We start from the raw sequence: 19,781 nt of genomic DNA, 5'->3' as shown, positions 1-19,781 counted from the left end.
TCTGAGAAAACGAAGGGTAAAGTCAGCAATCTGGGAGCTATTAGCATAGTTTGTTAAAGTTTCTGGACCTTCAGAGGTTAAATCTTTCTTATCACTGTTTGCCATGTTTGGAACACAACCATTGATTGATTGAGTTTGTGTTTTAAGTCCACTTTATGCACAGTAAGGCTAATTGAGACTGGACCTAGAGTTTAAAGTGGCATCTGAATCACTATGTTCCTCCATCGGGTATCGAACCTGAGGGATCACAACAAGTAGGGTATTGGCTGTCCATTGCACTGCATAAATCAAAGTGGGCCACCTTGGCAGGTGAAATTCCAATGTAGTGCACCTCCTGTGTGGGCCAAATCGTAAGGTAATAAAAAAAAACACTGCATGATATATCAGAAGAATTGTTAGCGACTGTCAAATATCATCTCAAATGTTGAGCCAATTTTATGAATATCAATGCCTTAAGAAGACTAGAAGCAGAAGTTTCATCCTCCTGTTAGTCATCCGAAAGAAAATGACTGAAATGAAGAACCACAGATCAGCACATCAAAAAATAAGTTTTCTGTAACAAAGCAAGTGAAACAGGAACACTTACAGGAGTAGAGCTTAGAACTGATAAGGAATTGCATGAGATTGCACTTGAAATAAGTGATAAAAAATCATTACACTTATATCAAAAGATACCATAGCTGCACAAGCATGTTATCATAAATCTTGACACCTAGCCTATACTACAGTGCCTTTCATGGCTGAGGTGGTAGCTAGCATGCCTGGAAAGTAAGATAGCATCTGCCGGCATTTCAACCCACAGCTGTATGCTGGCCTTGGCACTGGACGTGGCAGTGCTTCAGTATCCAGTTCCCAAATGTTTGTGAAGTTTTAGATTGTTATGTTTTAATTTACGTATTACTGGTGTTTTTCTGCAGTCTAATAATATCATGCTATAAGTAAAATTTATAACAATGAAATTTTATGAACGACTCTTAAGCCATTACAAATTCTTGTAGAGAAGTTAGAAGGCATTTTGAGACTGTGTTCGAAAACTTGTGAACAAATTTAGGTAATCAGGGTCTGTTGTTGATAAGGAGAGGGTGAAATGGATTGTGCTTACAGAGGAGAAACTAGATGATGTTGGAGCACGATTAGAACATGCTCCTCAAAAATCCCTCCGGCACCTTGAAAAAGAAAGACATTTTCATGACATCTGAGTGGCGATCTACCAAGCTTTTAAACCTGAAACCATACATTATATAGCGACCATAAGGAAAAAAAACCTTGGACGAAAAGTCCCCGCGAAGCTTTCCCTTCTTCCGTTCAGCTCGCACCATAAGGAAGCATGGTCCACTCTCCCCATCCCCTCCTCGCAGGAATATGGTGCACAGGAGTCGCGGGTCTGTGCAGGTTTCTTTGCTTGTGGTCCCACTATAGAAGAATTGAAAGAAAACATCAATTGAGAAATTGAAGTAATTTTGGAAGAGGAACTGATGTATGTTAGTGAAAATTTCCTTAAAAAATACCATAAATGTGTGGAAGCAAGAGGACAACATTTCCAACACCAGTTGTAACAAGGTAAGTGTAACAGTGTAACTGTCAATGTAACTGTATGAGCTTATTTCATTACATAGCATGTTGCATCCAGTTTGCCGGTAGATGCAATCTCAGTGCCTGGAGCACTAGCCGCCACTCCATGGTCACCTTGGCCAGGAAAGGCACTGTACATTCAGATCAGATAAATCTAAAAATATTGATAAATACAATGAAGTACAAAAACTGTCACATACAAAGTTACATATTCTTGAATCTGGGAATTGAAACTCAAAGTTATTTCCTATCACAACACCTCACCCACCTCCCGACAGAACTATAACCTCCGCTTACACCAAGCCTTGACCAACCGTGGATATCCTTCCACCCTGGTCACTAAACAAATATCCCGAGCTGCTTCATACACTCCCACCAAGAAACCTGCCACAAATCCCCCTGCACTTGTCACCCAATATCACCCCCAAACTCAACAAAATCAAACACACTCTACGTTCCCTCCTTCCCATCCTGCACAGTGATCCTGACACCAGAAATATCTTCCCCGACAAGCCAAGAGTTGTTTTCAATCACCCTCCCAATCTCCAAAACATCCTGGTCCACCACAATCCACCTACTCACAATCAACTCGCACCTGCCCACAAATGCAACCACCAAAGGTGCAAAACCTGCCCCATATTTGTCACTTCCCGCACCCTCCAGATTCACACTGCCATCAAATTCACCCTCTACCCCAAAGGAACTTGCTACAGCTCTAACCTAATTTATATCCTCACGTGAAACATCTGTGGGAGCTTCTACCTGGGAGAACCATCCACAGCCCTGAACCTCCGCATCAACAACCACCGCTCCTCTACCCAAAACCTGGACTTTGATGTTGAAATTCACACCAATCACCACAATATTCCTTTTAATTACTGCTTCCAGGAAGCGATGGTCCACTCCTTGCCCCAATCCACCAACACCTCAATACGTAGGAGATGGGAGAGGGCCTACATATCGACCATGAATGCAACAACACCCCCAGGCCTGAACAAGGCCACCCAGTAACGCCCCTCATCCCCTATCGTCACCCTCACCACCACCTCTCCCCAACCCCCCACCCCCCCAACACCACCACTCACAGTTTTCGACAAGCCTGGCGAAAGAACCATCTATATTTTTTTTGTGGCACTGTCAACACTTGTTTTTTTTTTCTTTCGGGACCTGGCAACACTGCAGGTCATGCTTACTCTTCCTCCTTGTCACCAATTACTACAATGTCTCTCTACTCCTGAAGATGTGACATACCATCACGAAAATTTGATTTTTATTCTGTGTCCGGTGAGTGTTTCCTCTCTCCTCTTCCACTATATATACCGCGTGAGGCACCTAAAAGTACCACCTGAAATAGCGAAGAAACCAGAAACAGTAGCGATGTGAGGTTTGCGGGAAACAATAATATCAAAAGGGGCTCGTAAATCGGAGGTATGGGGTGGGTCAAAAAATATCGACAAATGGGGCATCTGGAGCAAAGTCATATTTTTTTTAAATGGAACGATATACAATAACATGCATAATATAAAAGAGCACACGCAGAGAAACACAACGCTGTTGGTCTCATGCATCTACTGCACATAGGAACGAAGATATGGCCATGTAAAAATATGTAAACAAACTAACAAGTGGCCCACTTGACCGTCAGTACCACGTCATGTACAAGTATGAGATGTCGGAAGCCATTGGACAAGATGAAGACAGAACGTGTTAAAGGAAGGAAAAATACAGTAGACCTCGTCAGCACCATGTATTTGACAGTGTTACAGCATAATGAAAATGACCATGACAGTATGTCGAAGAACCACTGCATAAGAAGCGAAAACCTGTCAAAGTGTGTGTTCAAAGTGGTGGCCATCAGCTGCGATACAGGCAACGAGGCGCACACGCAAAGATCGTTGCACAGAATGTAGCATCTCGTAGGGAATGTCCCTACAGGCCGCAGTAATGCGGTGTTGCATATCCTCTGGAGTTGTTGGCACATCCCGGTAGACAATGTCCTTCAGCTTTTCCCACAGGAAAAAGTCTAACCGTTCCAAATCTGGGGAACGAGTAGGCCATTTGACAGGCCCTCCACGTCCAATCCAACGATTTGGAAATGTATTTTCCACACATGCTGTAGCGCGTCTTGCACTGTGAGCTGGGCACCCATCATGTTGGTACCACATTTCCCTCCATGTCTGAAGTGGTATGTCCTCCAATAGTACAGGCAGTTCATGTAGTAAAAACTGTATGTATCGGTCAGCATTCAGTGTCCCTTGTATAAAAAAAGGGCCAATGAGATGTTCACCCACTATACCACAACACACGTTCACACTCCATGGGAGCTGGCGTTCCACTTGGCGAAGCCAATGTGGATTTGTCACCGACCAATAGTGCATGTTCCTTAGGTTGACATTTGCCTCGTCAGTGAAGAGGATACGTGACAAATCAGGTGTGTCGTGTCGTAACATCCATGTGCAAAACCGAACACGGTCCACAAAATCATTCCCGTGAAGTTCCTGATGGAGGGAGATATGATATGGGTGAAACTTGTGTGTGTGCAGAATGCACAATACACTTCGCTGACTCATCCCAGCATCCCTGGCAATTTCACGGGAGCTAACGTGCGGATTCACAGCAACAGCGGCGAGAACATTTGTTGCACCTGCCTCACCTGTAGTTGGCTTGTTCCGCACACGTGCTCGTGGTGTTACACTTCCAGTGTCTCATAATTTAATACATAACTTACCAAACAGACGTCGAGATGGCTGTCGTTTGTCCTGATATCTCTCTGCGTACACACGGTAGGCTTCTGAGGCATTCTTTCGGCATTCCCCATAAATCAGGATCATGTCCGCTTTTTCTATGTTTGTGAACACCATAATCTTCGCTCTTACCACTACGACTGCTTGCTATGAACTAACACGATCTCGTGGACCTGCTATCAAAACTTGCTCTGCGTAAAGGCAGTTCTGTCAGGCACCTGAGAAGTCTTACATGCCGTGGTACTGACGGTCAAGTGGGCCACTTGTTAGTTTGTTTACATATTTTCACATGGCCATATCTTCATTCCTATGTGCAGTAGATGCATGAGACCAACGGTGTTGTGTTTCTCTGAGTGTGCTCTTTTATATTATGCATGTTATTGTATATCGTTCCATTTAAAAAATATGACTTCGCTCCAGATGCCCCATTTGTCGATATTTTTCGACCCACCCCATACCTCCGATTTACAAGCCCCATTTGATATTATTGTTTCCCACAAACCTCACATCGCTACTGTTTCTGGTTTCTTTGCTATTTCAGGTGGTACTTTTAGGTGCCTCACGCGGTATGTGTGTGTGTGTGTGTGTATATATATATATATATATACACACACACACACACACACACACACACATCTGGAGCAAAGTCATATTTTTTTTAAATGGAACGATATACAATAACATGCATAATATAAAAGAGCACACGCAGAGAAACACAACGCTGTTGGTCTCATGCATCTATAAGGTTCCACTCCAAAGACCAAGTGACCTTCCTCGATGTGGACATCCACATTGCGGGAGACCACTTGGAAACATCCATACATATCAAACCAACCAACCACCTCCAGTATCTCCACTACTCCAGCTCACACCCCTACCACACCAAAAAAGCCATCCCATTTTCCCTTGCCCTCAGAGGCCAGCGCCTCAACTCATCCCCCTCATCCTGCCAAAACTACAACCTACGCCTGCACCAAGCCCTAACCAACCGTGGCTACCCCTCCACCCTCATCAACAAACAAATCACTAGAACCAACTCCCACAACCGCACCAAACAACCCAAAACCAACCCTCCAACTCTGATCACCCAATACCACCCTCACATTACGAAAATCAGACATACCCTCCACTCCCTCCTCCCCATCCTGCACACTGATCCCGAGACCAGAGACATCTTTCGGGATAAACCTAGGGTCGTCTTCCGTCGCCCCCCCAACCTCCAAAACATCTTGATCCGAAACACCCCCACCCCTTCCGCACCCCTTCCCCCAGCCGACAGGTGCAACAAACCCAGATGCAAGACCTGCCCCATATTCATCACCTCCCCCCACCCTCCTGATCCCTACAGCGGCAGGTGAGTTCAACCTTCACCCTAAGGGCACCTGCCACTCATCCAACCTAATTTACACCCTCATCTGTCAAATCTGCGGCAACTTCTACCTAGGCGAAACCTCCACCCCCTTGAATCTAAGGATAAATAATCACTGTTCCTCCACCCAAAACTCTGATTTCACAGTTGCCATCCACACCAACAGCCATAACACCACCTTCAATAACTGCTTCCGTGTTGCCATCGTCCACCTTTTACCCCCCCCCCCCCTGCTCTGACACATCTTTCCGCAGGCGATGGGAAAGGGCCTATATAGCAGGCATGCACGCCACTATACCCCCCGGACTCAACCTAGCCAACCAGTAACTCTTTCCTCTCCTCCCCGAAACTACCCACCCACCTTACAGTAAACACTGGCTAAAGTATTTCGTGTTTCCTTTCAACTGTTTCTGGCAACACTGACCGTAGAGACGCTACGGTCAGTATTCTGTGCCTCTACTCAAAGTGTCGTCGATCTTTTATCTACCTTCATGAAAATGCGACTCAGATCGCGAAATATTGAATTATTTCTATTCGTATGGCAAGTGTTTACTGTCTCTTTCATTATTTGTATATATATATATATCAGGCACGTATATTCTAGGCTACCTAGGCTATCGCCGAAGCCCATATTAAAATACAGGAAATAATAAACTAGCAAATTTAACCGATGCTTCATTCTCACGTAACGGCCAGGGTGGAAAGCGCTAGTGTAAGGTCGTCTTTATTACCCATGACGTATTTGTGCTGGCAGGGACGACCTTGGTGGTCCCTGGTGCTGGCTTCCAACCCCAAGCGCTGGAGAGTGAAGACTTCGCTGCATCCTGGCGATGTTGTAGTGTTGCCAACAATGGAAATACGAAATTCGCTAAATCGCTGGGGAAAAAAATATATGCGGGGGTGTCAATGCAAATTATTCAAGCTAGGGGGATGCCTCATGAAAATTACATCACCTCCCCCCCCCCCTCTCCATACCTTCGAGCATTGCCCGTCTCTCTTACAGTTCCATGAATTTCGTCACATACAAGCATTATAAATCCGCCAAATTTAGTGATTTTCCCCTGAAGGTGGCACTCTGCTTCTCCATGAAATTCGACTGTGGTCGCAGCCGGTCGCTGATGACGTCAGCCATGTTGCCATCCTGTTTACTTCTATTTCAAGCATACCCCCTCCCACATCCCCCCGCTGTCAAAATGTCAAAACCTTCGCCCTCGCGGTGGGGGTTTTGGCCCGAGTCATCCTAATGAAATACGTTTGGCAACATAAACAATCCATGTTGTCATAGCAACCATTCACGCACGTGTTTTCAACCACGCGGGTCGGTGGTGGTTTCCGCAAAAGGAAGGGATATATGGTCAAACTTGTGTCAGAGATCCGAGTTCTTTGTGTCGCCCGCGTATCGTGTTCATGGATGGGAATCCTTTTGTTGTGCTGTGTTTTTGTTCCGTGAGCGTGTGAAAATGGATTTAATCACCGAACTTGTCTCCAAGACGCGATTCTCACGGCTTCCTTACGAGGATAGGATGCAAATAATAGAGACAGGTAGGCCTCTTCCACCTCCTCCGGACCTTACAGTCGTGCAGAAAGACAAAAATAAGGTATATATTAGGCGTTTTCACGAGACCAGCTACCAAAAATATCTTTGGTTGACTGGGTCGAGTGCACTTAATAAGTTGTATTGCTGGGCATGTTTGCTTTTTTTCTACCGACAAAAGTCCTTAGAATACAACAGGATTTAGTAATTTAAACTATTTGGTAACTGCTTGCGATAAACACCAAAAATCACTTAGTCATATACGTGCGTTCAGTAACTTACAGACATTCGGTTCTCAAAGAATTGATCATTCCTTGAATTTGCAAGAGAAGATTGCTGACAGTTTGCATAAAGAAAAAGTGAAGGAAAACAGAATTATTATAAGAAGATTAATTAATGCAATAGCATTTCTGGGGAAGCAAGAATGTGCATTTAGGGGCCACAATTAGCAACACAGGGACAAGCGCGGCTTAGCAATTTAGCTATAATGACTATTGAGAAAGGGGTTCTAATGAACATCAGAAATTCATGTGAGGACACATTCTTCGATAAAGTGACAAAAAAAAATTCACGGAAAAGGAGAGAAGAATGGAGTTTACCTTCAAGTAAGGTAAGAAGTTAATTATTATTTCATACTCGCATGAAGGTCCTACATATTGCATGTTATAGACCGCTCCTCTTTATAAATAAGCATGAAATACTTTAGTTTATGTCCATTGCCTACTATTGTTGTTTTTAATGGCAAGATATCGATGTAAACAAAAAAAATCGAAAATGAATGCGGAAGAGCCCCCCCCTCTTTTTTGCCGGACACATTTTCATTTAAAATTCAAACACTACTATATTTGGAGATAGCCCTGATCTTGGTCTCAGCATACGCCACTGATATATATATATATATATATATATATATGTATATATATATATATATATATATATACTAATGATGAAGGAGACAGTAAACACTTACCACACGAAGAGAAATTATTCTATATTTCGCGATCTGAGTCGCATTTTCAAGTTAGAAGGAAAAAGATCGGCGTTACTAGGAGAACAGGCACAGAATACTGACCGTAGCGTCTCTACGATCACTGTTGCCAGAAACAGTTGATAGACGATGAAAAGTACTTTAACCAGTGTTTACTGTAAGGTGGGTGGGTAGTTTCGGGGAAGAGAGGAAAGGGTTACTGGTTGGCTAGGTTGAGTCCGGGGGGAATAGTGACGTGCATGCCTGCTATATAGGCCCTTTCCCATTGCCTGCGGAAAGATGTGTCAGAGTGGGAGGGAGGGGGGGGGGGTAAAACATGGATGATGGCAACACGGAAGCAGTTATTGAAGGTGGTGTTATGGCTGTTGGTGTGGAAGGCAACTGTGAAATTGGAGTTTTGGGTGGAGGAACGGTGATTATTGATCCTTACATTCAAGGGAGTGGAGGTTTCGTCTACGTAGAAGTTGCCGCAGATTTGGCAGATGAGGGTGTAAATTAGGTTGGATGAGTGGCAGGTGCCCTTAGGGTGAAGGGTGAAATCACCTGCCACTGTGGGGATCAGGAGGGTGGGGGAGGTGATGAGTATGGGGCAGGTATTGCATCTGGGTTTGTTGCACCTGTGAGCTGGGGGTAGTGGTGTGGAAGGGGTGGGAGTGTTTCGGACCCAGATGTTTTGGAGGTTGGGGGGGCGACGGAAGACGACCCTAGGTTATCCCAAAAGATGTCCCTGGTGTCAGGATCACTGTCCAGGATGGGGAGGAGGGAGTGGAGGGTATGTCTGATTTTCATAATGTGGAGGTGGTATTGGGTGATCAGAGTTGGAGGGTTGGTTTTGGGTTGTTTGGTGTGGGTGTGGGAGTTGGCTCTAGTGATTTGTTTGTTGATGAGGGTGGAGGGGTAGGCACGGTTGGTTAGGGCTTGGTGCAGGCGTAGGTTGTAGTTTTGGCGGGATGAGGGGGATGAGTTGAGGCGCTGGCCTCTGAGGGCAAGGGAAAATGGGATGGCTTTTTTGGTGTGGTAGGGGTGTGAGCTGGAGTAGTGGAGATACTGGAGGTGGTTGGTCGGTTTGATGTGTATGGAAGTTTCCAAGTGGTCTCCCGCAATGTGGATGTATACATCTAGGAAGGTCACTTGGACTTTGGAGTGGAACCAGGTGAATTTGAGAGTAGTGAAGTCGTTAAGTTGGTTTAGGAATGTGGTGAGGGAGGGTTCGCCATGTGTCCAGAGGAGAAAAATGTCATCTATGAATCTGAGCCAGAGGAGTGGTTTCAGTTGCTGGGAGTCAATGAATTCCTGTTCCAGCCTACCCATGAACAGGTTGGCATAAGAGGGGGCCATGCGGGTACCCATAGCTGTGCCATGTATCTGCAGGTAATGTTGATCACCGAAGCAGAAGTTATTGCAGGTAAGTTCAAGGTTGGCTAGTTGTATCAAGAAGTGAGTGCTGGGATTGTGAGGTTTGGGTCGGCTGTTAAGGAATGATTCCGTGGCACGGAGACCATGGGCATGGGGAATATTAGTGTAGAGACTTAGGTGGACGTATTTTTGGGCCAAGAATCCCCCCTCCAATGCTAATCCCCCAGACATACATCCCAGTCTCCTCCAATTCTGCTCCCCCATCCCCCCATGATCCCCCCTCCCATCCCAACAACCACCCCCTTGAAAGATACATCACCTCTGTTGTCAACAATGTTTCCGACAGTACATACCTCCAAAACTCCTATTCCCACCACAATCTAAACTCAGCCCAGCACCAAGCCCTCCGGTTCCTCTGCAACAACCCGGACATCAAAATTCTCCCCGCCGATAAAGGGTCCACCACAGTAGTCATGAACTCCTCTGACTATGTGGCGGAAGCCTCCCGTCAACTCTCTGATTCATCTACCACACACCTAGACAAAATTCGGGATTTTGTCCTCTCCCGATACCCCCTGAAGACCTATCCAATTCCACCATCTCCTCACTCATACCTGACAACCTCTGCACCTCCACTTTTACCTCCTCCCGAAAATTCACAAACCGAACAACCCCAGGAGACCCATTGTGTCCAGCTACAATTCACCCACTGAACGCATTTCAGCCTTTCTAGACTCTCACCTCCAACCCCTCGTCCAAGCCCTGCCCTCCTACCTCCGTGACACCAACCACTTCCTTAACATCATCCAAAACTTACACCATCCCTACCACCTAACACCATCCTCACAACAGTTGATGTCACATCCCTCTACACTAATATTCCCCATGCCCATGGCCTCCGTGCCACAGAATCATTCCTTAACAGCCGACCCAAACCCCACAATCCCAGCACTCACTTCTTGATACAACTAGCCAACCTTGAACTTACCTGCAACAACTTCTGCTTCGGTGATCAACATTACCTGCAGATACATGGGACAGCTATGGGTACCCGCATGGCCCCCTCTTATGCCAACCTGTTCATGGGCAGGCTGGAACAGGAATTCCTTGACTCCCAGCAACTGAAACCACTCCTCTGGCTCAGATTCATAGATGACATTTTTCTCCTCTGGACACATGGCGAACCCTCCCTCACCACATTCCTAAACCAACTTAACGACTTCACTACCCTCAAATTCACCTGGTTCCACTCCAAAGTCCAAGTGACCTTCCTAGATGTATACATCCACATTGCGGGAGACCACTTGGAAACATCCATACACATCAAACCGACCAACCACCTCCAGTATCTCCACTACTCCAGCTCACACCCCTACCACACCAAAAAAGCCATCCCATTTTCCCTTGCCCTCAGAGGCCAGCGCCTCAACTCATCCCCCTCATCCCGCCAAAACTACAACCTACGCCTGCACCAAGCCCTAACCAACCGTGCCTACCCCTCCACCCTCATCAACAAACAAATCACTAGAGCCAACTCCCACACCCACACCAAACAACCCAAAACCAACCCTCCAACTTCGATCACCCAATACCACCTCCACATTATGAAAATCAGACATACCCTCCACTCCCTCCTCCCCATCCTGGACAGTGATCCTGACACCAGGGACATCTTTTGGGATAACCTAGGGTCGTCTTCCGTCGCCCCCCCAACCTCCAAAACATCTGGGTCCGAAACACTCCCACCCCTTCCACACCACTACCCCCAGCTCACAGGTGCAACAAACCCAGATGCAATACCTGCCCCATACTCATCACCTCCCCCACCCTCCTGATCCCCACAGTGGCAGGTGATTTCACCCTTCACCCTAAGGGCACCTGCCACTCATCCAACCTAATTTACACCCTCATCTGCCAAATCTGCGGCAACTTCTACGTAGACGAAACCTCCACTCCCTTGAATGTAAGGATCAATAATCACCGTTCCTCCACCCAAAACTCCAATTTCACAGTTGCCTTCCACACCAACAGCCATAACACCACCTTCAATAACTGCTTCCGTGTTGCCATCATCCATGTTTTACCCCCCCCCCTCCCTCCCACTCTGACACATCTTTCCGCAGGCAATGGGAAAGGGCCTATATAGCAGGCATGCACGTCACTATTCCCCCCGGACTCAACCTAGCCAACCAGTAACCCTTTCCTCTCTTCCCCGAAACTACCCACCCACCTTACAGTAAACACTGGTTAAAGTACTTTTCGTCATCTATCAACTGTTTCTGGCAACAGTGATCGTAGAGACGCTACGGTCAGTATTCTGTGCCTCTTCTCCTAGTAACGCCGATCTTTTTCCTTCTAACTTGAAAATGCGACTCAGATCGCGAAATATGGAATAATTTCTCTTCGTGTGGTAAGTGTTTACTGTCTCCTTCATCATTAGTATTTATCCGCCCTTCTGGCACCTTTTCTGATCCTATTCCTGTGTTATATATATATATATCACCAGATAATCCGACTTAGGATTTCCTACTAGCAAGCTATGTGGAGACAAAAAACATATTAGAAGAGGACTTTTCAGCTAAGGAAGGCAAGAACCCTACTCATGAAGTTGCTACACAGATAAAAGAAGATATGAAAGGTATAAAAAAAAATTAAGTTTGGCCTCCATCACCTCATATGAAATACGTTGTCATGCCTCCCTCATTGCTATCCTTTTTGCAAAACATTATTGGATATTTTGTCACCTCAAATGTCTAGACCATTATGGTCCATTGCACAAGATATAAATATATGCTATTTGCAAAGGTACACCACCCAAAATTTATCTGGCTGCCCTGGAGCACCTCTAACACCAGAAATTGTTAATGTGTCAACACAGCTCTTGAGCACCAGCAGAAGACAGCAAACTTTACTAGATGAAAAAGAAAGTGATGAAGGATTTATATCCCTTCTTATCACATGAAGTGTGGAACTCTATTCCAACATATTAATTGGCAAGAAAATGGAAAACTTAAATATGAGGAACAATCTTGGAGAATAATTGTGATTCTGCATGTTAAAATTGGGAGCAGAGAAACTTTTGTGAAGTTTCAAACTTTGCAAAGTGCTGTGCAAATGCCCTGAAATTAATATTTATCACAATCTGCAGCAAAATTGTGATCACAAAATGGGAATGTGATTGCTTGCACAATCATCTACATTTTCTTCAAGTAATGTCATACTGCAGTTGGTAAAATGCTTGAGCATTAGTCGTCTATTTTTCATTAAGATTTGTTTCATATCAAGTGTAGTAATTAAGTGAAATAATTTTGTTTCAGAATTGTTGGTAATAATCAATTTGATAGAGAATTCAAATCCAAACTCTGGTTTGTTTTTTTTAGTATGGAATTGAGATTTGTTGAGTGCGAACTGTACTCATTAATTGACATAATTTTGTTTCAGAATGTGTGTAATAATTAATTAAATGTGTAATTCAAAGAATGTTTTCATCTGCTCAGCTTCTTTGATTTTCTTCTGATGAAGTTTCAAGATATAAAAAAGAAAGACAAGATTTATTTCACACCCCACTGTGGTTGAAGGATTTAAACTTTCAGCTCAATTCAGAAGTAGTACACATGAAAAGTTGTGTACATGTGTTGTAACTATTTTACATTGCATATTTTCTTCCAAAAGCAATACAAAATTACATCAAAGTGAATGGAAAATATTGCTTTTGCTTTTCACTGCATATGTGAAATGGTTGTCAAAATCCAAGAGAAAGTATTTGATCAAAGAAGAAATGTGCTACCTATCCATTTTCTACACATATCACATGGTATTTGATTGCCTGTTGAAAACTTAACCTTACCATCTTTTGAAAGGGATCAATGAATATTTTTCCCAATGCCCATTTCCAGAGCCATTCATGGTTTCCAAGACACTAAATGTTATTTATAGTGGTACAGAATTTAAGACTTAATGCTAAAAAACATGCTGGACATTGAGGCCAATGTGACTGAAAACAGCCTCCCCTTCCAGATTCATCAGACTGGGATTTGGCAGGGGTATTTATACTTGGTGACAGTCATTAACCCATGAAATTGTACATATAACCATGTGAGAACCAGAAAACCTAACCTAACTTCAAAAATGTGTGTCTGCGACAATGATTTTGCAATAATTAAAACTTGGCCTGTAAAAATACCATACACAACTTAAAATAAAGATGAAACTTACCATTTTTTTGCTTCTTACATTGTTCTTCAAGCCCATAGTTTGCAGTTCGCAGTTCAATAAGCTGGGTCTGCAATATAAGTTCAAAAAAAAAATATTTTAATTTACACAATGATAACATAAAAAAGTAAAGTTCAAATTTTGAAGCAGTGTACATGCATAGTACATGTAAGTACTATTTAAAATAAATTTATCAAGTATGAGCTTTCAAGGTTTGCAACATGCAGACACCTTAACAAAAAGGAAAAGAATGTTCAGAATGTTTAATAATTATTTCCAAGTTTCATAGAAGAAAGACGAAGTATTGCAGAATTGTAGAAATGATTGCTACAGTAAATGTAAAATTTGGTGAAAGCAATTAGCACTGTTTGCAGTTCATCGACGAAAAGAAGATGTACAAGGCACCTTGTGCTAATATCTCCACTTCCCAACAACAAGGGATTCTACAGATAATTGCTCACACAAGGCTAAAACATAATTGAGAAAGAACCAACATGACATGTTGAAAACATTCAGGGAAGTTATTGTAATGCTAAGAGCCCTCAACCTGACCTGCCTAATATAACTATAAAACACCTTCGCATCACACACATGTGAACTAGATGGCAGCAGCAGTCTGTAACCAAGATCACAGTAAACGAATGGCTGATTGCAAGCAGTGCCGGATTAACAACCTTTGGGGCCATGAAGCAAGATAACCAACAGGGCCCCCTCTGACCCCTCTCACCCTTTAGTTTTTTGCCTTCCCATTTCTAATCTCAGATTGATGTGCCTGCCTGAAAGTAGAGTTTAAACACTTAATACAACTAATTTTGTACTAATTTAGGATTCTTATAGTAAATATGTTTGAAGGGAAAAACACTCCCACAACTCATTGATTAAACAAGTTCATAGAAAATAAATGTATTTTATTTTTTATGTAGCCTATAGCCTATTTACAAAGTCGTTAGTCAACATAAAAAACCAAAGCCATATCATAATTAATATTGAATTATCTGAAATAAACAACCCGGAAAATAAAACAAAAGTATATAAATGTAAAAATTGCATTGGGCACTTATATCAAAGAAAATTATGATTTTTGCCTGAAGAAAAATTTTATAAAAAAAATGTAATTCGCTTACTATTTTCTATAAGAACATGAAAAAATTTGACCAAAAACTTTGCTTGCTTACTCATAAATGTAAACCTTAAAAACTACAAATCCCACAAGTGGAAATGGTAAGTAATGTAATGCCTAAAATATCGGGGAGAAAAAAATAAAAATATATTTACAACCAGGACTACGCAGATAGATAACAGTGATGAGTCACCCTTACCCCACCTTCCCCTTCTCCATGCCAGCCACACACAAAGGAAGGTGAAGGCATCAACGACAGTCAGCTGTTTGTCTAGGCATGGTGGTGCCGTGGACATTTGACATTGCTATACCTCACCTCACCCTCTCACAATCAAACTTCGTCTTATGCAGCAAGTTCTAATCTTGACTAACGAAAATAACGATTTTACATTAAGGACAACATTTAATAAGCAAATGTCCAAACAAGAAGCTGTTATTGTTATCAATCGTTTATTATATTAAACTTTTGTTTTTTTCTGTCCAAGATAGCTGTCACACAGGCCCCCGGTGGGGCCCCTTGGGGACCTAAAGCGGATCCTTTCTTTGCTTTATGGTTAATCCGCCACTGGTTGCAAGATAAAGACATACAGGAGCATACAAAAGTGAAAAAACATTCTCAAGCAAACACGCAGTAAGTAATCGTTATTGTGTTAACACACAAGTATCATATGTGTTAACAGACATAAATAGAAATTGAACCCTGAAAAAAATGCCTGTGAAACCATGATGAAATTGGAATTAAACAATTGGTACTTTGGCTGAACTTATAAATGAATCAAATCGTTATTTGATTTATCTTCTAGTGTCTTCATTTTTGACTGCTGTTTGCTGAAAATGGCTAAGTTCCACTGTTTAATTCTGAACAAATTAAGGTACACATGATTTTGTTACAGGGATCAATTTCCACTTATGTCTGTTAACAAACACTCCAGTCTTGGTGCTGACTTATGCCTGTTTCCTGGAGAACAATTTTCCTTCCATATTCTCCTATATGCTTCTCAGTTTGCGAGTAGCTATCATTTACTATAGTATTGGATAAGGACTGCTGATGTCATCTATTTCACATGTGTGCGAACAAAAGGAAATGTCTGGCAATGCTTTCATTGTTAGCTTAAGTGAGACAGGTTTAGAGTTCTTTGCATTAAAATAATGGTAATAAATGCTTCCCACACATAATCACATAATATCTGATCTCAAACACAAAAGCCCCCTTCAATCTTTGCACAAAAATCTGCAAAGTGCAGATGTTCACGTAAGCTACTTTTCAAAGCATAATTTAACCAGTAAATAACACTTAGTAAAGGTTTTTACTGTGTGAATTATTTTCTCCAAGATTCGATTGACTGATTGGGCTTATTTTACTTCGCTTCTCTGCCACTTGTGGCTAATCGCGAAGATGAGGCTAATAGGATTAAATTAATGGGAACACTCAAAAAGAACACCCATGCCCAGGCTGGGATTCGAACCCAAGACCCCAGCATCCTAGTGTGCTGGGCAAACCACTAATGCCACAAAGATTAGCTATCCAAGCTTCAAAATTCCTTCCATCATTTCCTGTATTCTAAAGCACTTCCTCCTATAAAACTTGCAAAAATTCATTAAACAATTGGAACATTATAAAAATCCTAGAAAAATAAATAGCTAAGATCCACACCAATGAAGCCACTTTACACCAGTGATTGCCAAACTATCGATCGCAAGCTTCCGGTAGCTCACGGGGCCATTTCCAGTAGCTCATGAGGAGTTTGCAGAGAAATTAAAAATAATAATTTGATGTGATTTGATTTTTGTAATTTAGTGTTAATTTTCTGCCACTTTTAGCAAGTGGCGACAATGAGGATGAGTGATGAAAATGATAAATGGGCACTCACAAGAGAAAACACACACTCCTGCCGGGATTCAAACCCGAGGGCTCTGGCATCTTAGTGTTGTGAAAAAATGATTCTATACACCAACAAAGGATCATAAAAGTTCAATCCACACTTGGTAGGTCATCATGCCTTTTCAAATGCGGAATGTAGCTCAATGGCTCGGTGAGTTTGGAGACCTCTGCTTTACACAATGTATATATTACATTATAATCATTCAAATTAAGTTTGACTCGTCTTTGAGATGTTATCAAGAAATATACTAAAACTAAATTATTCACGATTCTTCCTAGATGTTACGTTTTCCTATCTTTATATTTTACTTTGTTTACAACTTTGTTATTCGTGTTTCCAGTTGAATGTAGTGAGATTTTAAAATGTATTTATGTATTGCAAATTTTATAAATATACATTGACAAAAAATGGAACGACTTAAGATGACCGGACCCCTCTCCTATTTTCTTCATATTTGGCATACTCACTAATTGAGGTCTCCTAACCATGAATCTGAAGTTAAAAATTGTCAGAAATATTTATAAATTGCAAAAGGTAAATGTTTACTATCCTTCAGACACCTATAACTTCTGAGTTTCGTCAATTTTTGACATTTGTACTTACCTATCTGCTTCGCGGATCATTTTTTAACGTGTATTCACGTTTTTTTGATCATTTTTTTTAAAAAAAAAGTGTTTTTGTAACTGAAGAACGTACGTTTCCGCAAATGGTTTGTGGGGCTATGCGAGAATGGTGTGTGGGGCTATGCATATTTTTTTTCGAAACCAATTTTTAACTATTGTAACCTATTGTGACCCTACCTAACCTAACCTTACCAGAAATGGTTCGTGGGGCTATGCGTCAGTGGTTGAATTTCCGCTATGAAACATTCCCACATCACACAAAACACCTTCCAGATGTTAGACAATACTAGAGGAACTTATTATGGTAAGTAGTTTCTTCCGTAGAAATGAAGAAATCTGCCCGAAGGATAGTAAACTAGTACCGAAAAGGGTACCGCTATGCATATGAGGTAAGTAGAAATAAATTTTATTTGAAAATAAACGAGTTAAATGTGTTTCCGGCATATCTAACTGGTACCCGAAAGGATATATATTCCTGATCCTACCACGACACCAAATTTTAATTATGTTTACCTAACATAACCGAAACTAACCTCACCACACGTCAATGGTTCGCAATTATTTTGCAATTCCTAGACGTATCCGACCAATTTTAACTTCAGATTCGTCATTAGCAGGCCTCACTTAGTAAGTATGTCAAATATGAAGAAATCTGTCCGATGAATAGTAAATTAGTAACAAAACATCTAATTTAGAACATACATTTAGATACTTGCTCACGACATACAAAAACCTTTTGACAACTTCCTCCTACGTCTTACGACTACTTCCAATATAGTTGTTTTGTTTTATTCCTTCGAATCTTGGAAAATGAAAACGATATAACGTTAAAATACAAACCTGCAATCTTTGAAACTCTTCTTCTGATAAGTGTGATGCCATAGCTCCGGTTTTTCCAAAATTATACAATTCAATATCACGTAAAATATCCGTCTTTCTGCTATAAGAAGACATACACAGTGTTGTAAACAATTGAAACGCGGAAGTTGCTAATCTCGGGCCCGTTCCGAAAGTCACACGAGTTTAACGCGTTAAACGAGTTACTGTAACTTAACTTTTAACTGGTTGTCCCATAAGTGCTTCCGTGCGTTTCGTGAGGTTCATTATGCTGTCCCAAAAGTATTATTCCGCACGTCTCTCGTGAAAGAATGAGATTCACCAAACGCACGGGCCAGGAGGCTGGTTTAAAAGTAAAACTGCACTAGTTCGGAAAATGTATTACAATTTTAACAGAGAGCGATATGAAGCAACTAGGGGTGTGAGGGACAGAATTTTTTTGGTCGGAACGGGAATTCTTTTTGATCTCGACATTCGGGACGGGAAAAATTCGTCCTTTCCCGACAAAGTTGGGAAATTTTCGGGACGTGAAATGTTCGAAATTTCCCGAGGCTCAGAAAACCTCGAAATCTACACGTCATTTTCAACTTAAGTGATTGTTTTTGCATTTCTGGAATAAAATCAAACAATTTCTAATAAGTTCCAAACACTTGCAATGCAGAAAACGTCGAGAATAGATAACTTTTTAAAATGACCATTCGGTATTTCCCGACTTCTCGGGATAACATCCGCAGGATGAGTGTACCTCAACTATTCTTACAATGTGATTGAAATGAGTAACGGTCAGTGGCGTACGCAAGGGAGGGGTTACGGGGTTTAAACCCCCCTTGAGCTTTTGAAATATTATGAAAAATTCTGTGGAAAAAAATTTAAAATGGCCGATTTATCACAGTCAAAGATCTGCGACAATACTACTACTACTATTAATAATAATAATAAAAATAATAATAATTTGAATTATTATTCGCATGCAGCACTGAGAAAAGCACAGCATTCCAAACACACGCGTCTTTCAGAGTGAATGCTTTGAAAATAAACAGAATTCTTGAAAATAAAATATGACGGCAACTATGATTTAAAAGAGAAAAAAGTTGTTTTGTATCTCATCTGCAACAATGTTCAATCAACATGTATTTTTTTGTGTGTGAAGAATGAGCATTAACTAAAGAAAGTTCTTTTTATTCGTTGTAAGTGGCTAATGTATAGACAAAGGCTAGACAGACAAGAATAGCTACACTGTAACCAGTCCACTTTCCCATTGTTTTCCGCGGCACGTTTCAATTTCTAAATTCAATTTACAACAATTTTAACTATTGTAAAATGTTTTGTTTGTAAGAACAGCGAGACAATCCAGATGTGAATTATCGGGGACATTTATGCGGGGACAAAGCCGGAAAAATTACAACCAATTCCAGGAATCGATCACGGATCTCCTGAGTGGTTGTCAGACACCCTACCGACCAGACTACCGCTGCTCCTTGGATGAGTTCCATACTTTGATTATTTCAATTTATTTAAATATATGTTCTTGTTTTTATGGATT

At 41.8% G+C, this 19,781-nt stretch overlaps 1 protein-coding gene across 1 annotated transcript in view; it reads right to left on the bottom strand.

Moving 5' to 3' along the window:
* Positions 1 to 18,354, bottom strand: part of LOC145984311 (GRIP1-associated protein 1-like) — a 111,183-nt gene extending 92,829 nt beyond the window's left edge. The window contains exons 1-2 of the mRNA XM_083117970.1: positions 18,242 to 18,354; positions 13,779 to 13,845 (exon numbers count right to left, since the gene is read on the bottom strand). Of these exons, the coding sequence (XP_082974096.1) occupies positions 13,779 to 13,845; positions 18,242 to 18,283 (109 nt within the window). The 5' untranslated portion in view covers positions 18,284 to 18,354. The remainder of the gene's footprint in view (positions 1 to 13,778; positions 13,846 to 18,241) is intronic.
* Between the last annotated feature and the right edge of the window lie 1,427 nt (positions 18,355 to 19,781).

This window comes from Lepisma saccharinum, chromosome 2 (assembly GCF_977018435.1).
Source record: "Lepisma saccharinum chromosome 2, izLepSacc3.1, whole genome shotgun sequence".
NCBI lineage: Eukaryota > Metazoa > Arthropoda > Insecta > Zygentoma > Lepismatidae > Lepisma > Lepisma saccharinum.
This window is presented reverse-complemented; position numbering and strand designations above follow the sequence as displayed.